The sequence below is a fragment of the Pocillopora verrucosa genome, chromosome 5 (assembly GCF_036669915.1).
Source record: "Pocillopora verrucosa isolate sample1 chromosome 5, ASM3666991v2, whole genome shotgun sequence".
NCBI lineage: Eukaryota > Metazoa > Cnidaria > Anthozoa > Scleractinia > Pocilloporidae > Pocillopora > Pocillopora verrucosa.
Window position 1 is genome coordinate 14,086,289 of NC_089316.1, and position 8,884 is coordinate 14,095,172.

The 8,884-nt window shown below is 39.6% G+C and overlaps 1 protein-coding gene and 1 long non-coding RNA gene across 2 annotated transcripts; one reads left to right on the plus strand and one right to left on the minus strand.

Moving 5' to 3' along the window:
* Window positions 1-149: 149 nt before the first annotated feature.
* LOC131798199 (zinc finger protein 395-like) lies at window positions 150-4,079 on the minus strand. The gene is made up of 5 exons (XM_059115854.2): window positions 2,692-4,079; window positions 2,362-2,465; window positions 1,957-2,162; window positions 1,426-1,544; window positions 150-1,044 (listed from the first exon to the last, which is right to left on the minus strand). The coding sequence occupies exons 1-5, from the start codon at window positions 3,180-3,182 to the stop codon at window positions 588-590; spliced, it is 1,377 nt and encodes a 458-aa protein (XP_058971837.1). The 5' UTR covers window positions 3,183-4,079; the 3' UTR covers window positions 150-587.
* A 171-nt stretch (window positions 4,080-4,250) lies between these two features.
* LOC136280876 (uncharacterized) lies at window positions 4,251-8,823 on the plus strand. Its single transcript, XR_010717448.1, has 3 exons — window positions 4,251-5,434; window positions 5,680-5,787; window positions 7,890-8,823. It is a non-coding gene; the product is annotated as an uncharacterized lncRNA (long non-coding RNA).
* Window positions 8,824-8,884: the final 61 nt, after the last annotated feature.

Consider the following 8,884-nt stretch of genomic DNA (forward strand, 5'->3'; position numbering starts at 1 on the left):
GTAGCGGCCTCTTCCCCGCATTTCTGAGGAGTTGGTTTAACCTATTAATTTCACAATAAAATTCATCCAAAACTAGAGTAGTAAGTGGTTAAAAAAATATAATTTTCGCTTCGCCTGATAACACACATTCAATGAAGGACTCCATAAGCTGTTATCAAACCCACATCTCAAATTTATTGGAAATGCTTTCTTTCCACCCTCCAGACATTTCGTTTATACATATAATATAATAAAGTTTAGTTCGGTGCCAATACATTACCATGTTAGACACAAGATTACAAATGTTTTCTCTAGAGTATGTTATGTCCAAAAGCTGAACGAGTCGTAAAATATTTTTGCACCATGCACTAATCTTCGTCGAATTTTTTTTTAAATCAATGCCAAACGACCGAATCTCCTCTCTTTCCTCGCAGAAGATGTGTAGCACCTATCGACTGCGATTATAAAAATATAACGATTTTAATAAAATATTCAATCTTTATACACGTTTTCCATTCATTTTATGACACGCTAACCGTGTGCTACGAACAAGCTATAAATATATATATCTGCATGGTGAAGTGAATTATGAAAGTTTGCTCAGTTCTCTAGTCTGCAAATCGTACGCAAGCCTTTTTCCATCTGCATTGTGTACACCAAAGATGTCTGTTCTCCATTCCGTACACCTTTCGGCATTTTTTGCTCTCTCCGCGTACCTTGCGATGCGTGTGAAGATGGGAATTGTGCTGTACCCTGGATGGGCTGGTCTTGCCGCTGCTCGCCTTCGACGGAGGTAGGTAGGTCGAGAGACTTGTGATTGCCGAAGCATCCCAATTGAAGCGCGGATGTTGTGGCGAGCCGCATCCACTTGGTGATACTTCAGCGCCTGGTTCGGTCCACGGGTTCTTCACCATGTCGAAATGAGACTGAGTTGGTGTTGGTGACAGTGCAAGCGGTGTTGGGAAAACATGATCGTTCATGTAGTCGTCTTCTTCTAAGTCTATTTCGTTGAAGTAGAAGTCTTCTTCCCCGTCACTGTAACCTTCCTCAGTCGAACGTTTAGGCCTGAAACGCACAGAAAAAAGATAAGATAAACAGGAAAACTCTAAGATATTAAAACATTCCTCAGCTAAATTTGGCAAAGATAAAGCGTCTGTAACGTCGCTTATAAATCAATGCCGAGGTATTCAGCTATTTGCTGACAGGACAGAACCGATTTCATAATTCAAAATTGAAAAACCGGGGCCATTGTAAATTGAAGTTGTTTTATTTGTGCATTAAGTTGAAAATACAATCTTCAAAAGCAGGCTAAAGATACCCATAATTAATACCGTTTCAGTTCACTCCTAACAGACATAACGTGATGTGGAGGCGAAAAAGAAAACGTATTACAAGTAAAATATTAAAGACACATCCATCCAAAGCGTGTAAAATAACAAAGCGTACCCGAGATGGATTGTTCGAACATGTCTGATAATTCCGGGGGCGGTGGAGAGGGTTTTCCCGCATCGCGGCCACGTACATTTGTACAATGTCTTCACGCTTGAACTCGAAGAGGTAGAAGTCTAAAAACGAAATGGAAATAAATAAGAAAATATGTAATGTTTTTTCCTTAAATACTGGCAATTACAACTACATAGACGACATTGGATGCTAAAAAACAGGAGTCAATACGAGAACCGAGAATTGACGGAACAAATATAGAACAAACAGCAACACGAGACGGATTCACCGTTGCGTGATTTAACGCACACCTTAGATTTTGCAACTCCACACAGAATCAACAGAAACCCCCTAAAAATACATTTCTCAACTTGAATTGAGAGAATCACAGTTTCAGTCAGCTTGTCCAAGGGAGTAGAAGTATAATCTAGATGCTGATGCAATCTTTTACGCCAGATCGGCAAAACCGCCAAATTAGGAGGGACTTCTGCTCAACTTCTTTTTCATTTTCAGTTGGCCCAAAAATTTCCCTACCTTTCTTTTGCGGGTGTTTTCTTGTTTTTGAATATCGACTCCGATTCCTTCGTCAACCGGAGAGGGTGGACCACTAAAGAAGAAGTTCGAGTCATTCGGGTGCACCGGCGAGGACGAACGGAGCGGTGAATTTCCCGGGCTCGAAAATGTGGCCATCTCGGATCCTGAGTCAGGAGTTGGAGGAAAACTAAGAAACATTTCGTCCGCTGAAAGTAGGAAAGAGAAACAAACTTACCACGAATAGAATCAGGCAAAAATTGGTGTGATCACTGCCGTAAAGCAGAGAAAAAGGACCGTATCGAGGAAAAACGGCTTTATGTGCCGATTGGCAAATATGTTCCGATCGCTTACGATCGATGGTACAATGAATCAAATAATTACTGGAAGCAGAAACTGCACACTTACTTTGATCCGCTTCTTTGAAAACCGGCGAGATTGACAGAGCAGTAAGAACAAGTGCAGCCATTTCTTCACTTCTGGTAACGTTTTCTTGTCGGTTGGTGCATCCACTGAAAAAAAAAACGGCTTTAATCGATGGACGTGAATAACGAGCTAAGCCTTACGAATTTTAAACAAAGGAATATCACAGGACGTCGTTCTGAGAACCTTAGAAGTAGAAATAAAACTCCCTCCCATTAACCTAAACGTTTCCAAGAAGTAAACGAGGTACTCGAATACGAAAAAGCACCATGTGAGAGTAAATGTTCGGATTTTCCTTGTGGAGTTACAACTTACTCGTAAGAGTGTATTCCATGTGCTCTCATCTTGCAGGGTACCGGGCTCGATACGAATGAACTTGTACCGTTGCTACCTTTGAGTTCCATAGGCACCGAGGAATACCGTTGCCCTTTCATCAGATGAATCTCACTCGGTCTCACAGCGACAATTGTTTCGTGTTGGTCCAAAATTTGAACCAAAACTTCGTTGAACTCTGAACGAATCTTAAGTACACGGGCCCCAACTTCGCGACTCTTGTACGTGATGTAAACATGTTGACCAGTTTTTAACGAGGAAGCTCCGATGCTTTTGAATCCTGGTCCCACAATTTCTCCTTCATCCACTTCAGCAATGTAGTCGTCTTCAAACAGAATGGTGTAAGTGTTTTCGCCCGTAGGTTTGCTTTTGACCGCCTCAATTATCCCGGAATAGTAGAATCCATCTTTCCAAGGAGCGCAGACACGAACTCCAAGAAGCGAATTTTTCGGTCGCCTTCTCGACAGCAGCATAATTTTCTCCCTATCTTCCGTGAAGTGATTCGCCTTATTTTGATCAGAACTTAAATAATTTCGCCCGAAAAGTCGAAATCGGTAAACACTTATCCGAATTAGACACTCGCCGAACGAAAATGCTTTGTTGTTGTTTTTACGGAGGACTTTTGGGGGGCGGATGATGGGAGTATACCGGCTTCCAATCGATTGGAAAACTTGATTTGTCAATTTTCCCAACCAAATACTATGCAATCTTTCATTGGTTGTATAAATTTTAAGGAATGTGTGATTGGCTAATGCAAGTTGCTATTTTTGAATCAATTCAAGCAGCTTTGTTTACATTTCGAGCTTTCCGAAGTATCTCAGTCACGTTCTAAACTTTTGCTACGGGCAATCGTTCCCTCTTTGTTCTGCCTCGAAAATAAGTTCAATTTAACTACGAAGCGTCTCCGAACCGAACAGGTTTCGAAAATCTGCCAGTCCTGAAATTGTTTTCTAGTGAGGAAAAAAATGCTATGAAAGCGGACCCGAGCATGTGACATCAGTTACTTTCTTCGCTAGACATTCAAAGAATACCCTGCTGTGTGATTGGTCAAAATCAGAGGGGAGGTGTCAAAAATTGCAAAACAAATCGTACTATTGGTTGACAGAACTGATCTGTCACATATTTGGCCGGCACCTCGGCGCCACAGCAATTATTTCTAGTAGATAATGTCAAACTAGTCTTGCAAACATTTCAGGTTTACCCGACTGTTGTTTGAAAATCAAAACTTGCAGTTATTTCTGCATGAAAACAATAGTATTTTCCTCGTTAGTTGCACATCATTTTTCCGGTTTACCTTAACTCCTGAAATAAGCTGCTCGCCTTCCACGAAGGGTTTTGTGAGATCTTTCTGGCTGAGGACTGGCGTGTTGATCTTACATTATGGAAAAAATTAATCTTATTTTAAGTATAAAGCTTTTTTTAGCCCTCGAAAACATATATTGGCCGCACAAATCAAAATCCGAGGCAGATATCGCGATTTCTGAGTACTAAACAAAATACCTTAAGCTGTTCAGAACACTAGATATTCACAGTCTTGAAAACCACGAAAATATAAGTATGTTTAAAATTTCTCATATATTAACAGTGAAATACCAGATGTTTGAGTAAGAGATATGAGCTCGTCTAAAGCGAGAGGTATCAATTTTCGAGCGAGCTTCAACCCATCTGAGCCGGATAATATGGCACGGGACCAAACGAGAGTCAACCTTACCCTGAGGGTGTGAAATTTGACACGATATTCCCGTAAGAAGGCGAAGGGTGAAGATTAAAACCTAACTGACAACCAAGTTTCGGGAAGTTGTAAACACTCCAAAAGAGACAATGTAAAAGGAGAACCTGAACACGAAGCAGATGTTGTTGAGGAAACATGCCTGTACTCAAAACAATAATAACCTGTTATGCTTGCATCTTTTACGAGGCTAATATATATTTTGAACAGTACAGTGATGCAAGTATGCTTATCAAGAGCCATCTGTCATAAATCAACCGATATTTCCTGGTGATTTCAAACGGATCGTCTCACATAGTCACGTACCAGGTGTAACTAAATTATTTCAAAGCAGTTGTTTACTCCGCGCGTAATGACAAATTATGTAAATTACACCGAGCGACACCAAATCACAATGGCTGCAAGCAAGCAATTATTTAATAATGATGACAAGCTAATTGAAGCAAAAGTTTAGAACAAATGGTTTACAACGGAAAAGTGCATTTGTTGCAGATAATATTGACGCTCTCAAGCAAAGGATAAGATGGGAATCACGAGATTAGAGTTAAGCTCATTTTTGCTTGTCACCTTTTTGTGGGGTTTGTCACGCGAATAAAAACAGTCAACTTTACTTCACAATGATAATTGCAGATGTGGAAAAGCACAACGAACGTATGTACTGCAATTTGAATTGTGTTTGATTCAGTCGCGCATAAACTGGTTATATGGGCTTGCATGAGATCCAAGATATAAAAAAAAAATGCCAAAAACAAAAACCGAAACGAAACGATACAATGAACAGAAGAAAAAAAAATCGTCGGCTCTTGAACTGGCTTGCATCCAAAGTTGCTTTTAGCAAAATAATTGGGATCAACAACCGCGTCACGCGTAACGAGTGCGTAGGAACATTTTTGTGGGTGAAAAGAATCAGTGCCAAGTATTTAGTGAATCGAGGACCAAACACAACGGGAGGAGGAAAAACTTATTTCTTGTTCATAACCACTCAAACAGTAACAGGTAATCCAATAAAAAGTCCGTCGTATTGAGCTAAATGGGTCAAATTTTCCTCGCGCTTCTGTGGCGTGCGTGCTGTATTTGGGGTAACCCTAAGCAACGTTTATTAGAAAGATTGTGATAATTATTGTTGTCTATAATTTATCTTTCTCGAATACAAAAGTTTAAACAATTCATGAGACCTGTTTTTATTAAGTTAACAACGATAAACTTGAATATTTGTAAATACCACGTATAATAAATACTAGGGCGGAGAGGCGGGTGGGAAGGAGGTGTGTAAGAGACGCCAGCTTGTCAAAAGAAGATTGGAATGGATTGAAGGACGGGTGGAATTCAGAAACGCTACACTTACGAAGGTCAGTCAAGGTCGTGTAAAAGTAGACCGAGACCTTGATGTCGAAATAGAAATAGGGATATTCTTAATTGAAAAGGGACTGTTTTAGATATTTCAGTGATAGTTGCCAAGCTACTTTGACATGGGAGCATCATATTTTCTTTGAGGTTTTTGTTGTACGGGTTCTCGCCTTGATGGAACTCGAGATTTGGAGAGAATTAGAGACTGGAACGGTTCGCGTTTTAGGCTTTAGCGGGAGAATAACATGATCAGATTAATATTTTAAATTGTTACCAGCAATGTTTTAATCGACAGTCACTGTAATAACATTACAAAATCAACAGCACAACAATTCAAGCTTTCATCTCTATCACACTCGAGATCAAATAAGATAATCTGACAAGAGAAGCAGTAGTTATCTTCATACTGTATATCGATCAAGGAAAGGTGAATACTTAATGTTCTAAAAGCACGTGAATATTTTAATTAAGAAGCCTGAATAAAGGAACCTGAATTACCAGTCACAACAATAGTATTTTGGACTAGACAAACATCGAAAGGAAAAAAGGTAAAGTGACAAAGATAGTCTAAAAATAGTCTTGGCCTCAACAGATTAGAGACGAACATGGATATTTTGATGTAATTTAGCACCAGTACACAGGTTAGAAATATATTTCATTTCAGTGATTCACGTGTAAAATCCTTGAGTTGACATTGGTCTTCCGTGTGTATTCTATTTATAAATCTAGCTTAAATTTCGTAGTGCCAAAATACAAAAAATACAGTAAATCACTTCAATGGAGAGAATAAACAATTCAGGGTTACTAGTTTCAGCTCTCAGAGCTGCAAATTGTTTTCGAGGATGCATCACAGCATGGGACAGAAATACCCGAGAATTGAAGGCTGACCTGAAGGTTTCGAGAGGCCTCCAGCCTTTGTCTCCAGATAACATTTAGGTGTTATGAGAAGCCTCGAAGCTATATACTAAGGCCGAAGTAAATTTCGATTCCCGAGATAGGAATTTGGTTCAAACAGTAGCTGAGTTGGTGGTTCGTTCGTGGTACATGTAGTGCTCACGTTCAAAAGCGGGTGAATTCTCAAAACTTAGTTCAGGCTTACACTTTCTAAAATTTTTTTCAACTGCCGCCGTTCACGTGTGATGAACGATTGGTCTTTAATAGACTAATTTTGTAATCAAACAGCTGGCTCAAACCAGACTTGTTTAGACTGCAAAAGCCGACATTTGCGGTCGTTCGAGAACCTTTAGAACTGAGGTCTCGCCAACCATGTATTTGCTTAAAAATAACTAGCAGCAAATCGTCACTTGTCAGGAGAGCCATACAGACGCAAATTTAAGGGGCAGCTGAGTTATGCTCGCACACCTCAGAGGAATGATCAACACACACGTTTTAAAACTTGGAGAAGAGACAGTCATTTATTAGCCTATTACTTAAGTTACAATCTACCCTTTTGATAGTATCAACTGGATCAGATTAAAATTCTGGATCAACTCTGTTTTTGCTTTGAAACAAGGAAACTGTCAAGGAATTAGAGAAATCAAACAGTCCGAGTTTTAATACAAAATTAAGAGAGAGTTTTCTGTTATGCGCAGCTCTTTTGTCATTTTGAAATGAGGTATGGGAAGTCTGAAGACGAGGCAATTTTGGTCTTAAACGATATAGGGTGTTACTGAGAATGCAGGACACCCCTTAATATTAGTAGTAGAATATTACCCGGACAAAGCTCTTATGTAACAAATGAAAACTTGCAAGTATCAAATCTTTTCAAGTTGTAACCTAAGTTGGTATAGGTTAAGAGTGCAGCGGATCAATCTCTGTCGTAAAAAGAGTAATGACTCCTGCAACATTTCTGTAAAGGGAGCTTTGCTTGGTAGGGTTTTAAACAGGATTTAACTCTAACCTGGGTAACTAATCTCTACAACGGAAAATTACTGAAGCTATGTGCATCTTAAAATTCACAGGAAGCTTTAGGCGGAGAAAGATCATAGCGTTTTCTTACGACTAGTGGGATATGGGTACCCCTATGAAGAATAAACAGCGGGATATAAGAAAGTCAATTACATTTCTGATTATGTAATTTGGTACCCTTTGTCTTTCATTGCAGTAACAGAAACAGGATTAAAAAGGGTTACACCGAAAACTCTTCATAAACTTCTGAAAGGGAAGTTCCGGTCCAGCTCGGTCCGCTCCGCTCCAGGAGTTGGTTACCATCATAACGTGAAGTTAGCCAAACAGCGGTAGGAGATTTTCTGAATTTTAGTTGAATCAAATCCACGAGAGTCGGTCGGATATAAAACTTCTCGTATAGGTCATGCAAAAAGAAGACAATAAGCCATTGGAACCCATCCTAATTTACAGCTCATAATTGAAGTAGTTCGCAATTTCTGTAAATAACCGTCTCAAAAGGTCACCCGAATCAAAAGTCGCAAGAAGGGTGGACTTTGGGGCTTTCCAAGCTGGAAGATAAGGGTTGCTTAGATAAAATTATGGCGATAGAGAAGCGCCCCTTGAAGCCATCTCCACAACATGGAGGATGGAAATTTATCTCCTTAACCCTTCAACTCTCAAGATTCAATTGCTTATCATTCACTCTGGCTTCTACACATTTCCTTGTAAATTAGTGATGTTGGTGTTAAATCAAGATGACAACTGCTAAATAATAGGTTTGAGTATTGTCATAGACTGTTTGCTGGATAATGTATGGAGACTTGAGGGGCAAGTGACATGTTAATCACTTCTTGGAGTTAAAGGATTAACACGTCGTGATATTCCTGGGCTTGACTCCCGCAATCAAACACAGATAACTTTTATCTCCTTAACACGTCGTGTTATTTCTGGCTTAACTCCCGCAATCAGACACAGATAACTTGAGAAAGCTCAGAATCATTACAAACAATGGATGGACACTTAATAAATAAAGAAATATACCAGGAACGAAATTCTACCAGTCAGCTTTAAACAAACACACTTCTCATGGCATACTCGAGCTACACCCAGAAATAAATAGTTTTTCAACGCAGGAATTCTGTTTCGCACTTTGGTTGGGCCGTGCCCTCTCAAACCTTAGAGCCGAAGAAAAAGGAGAGAGAATAGGTTGTA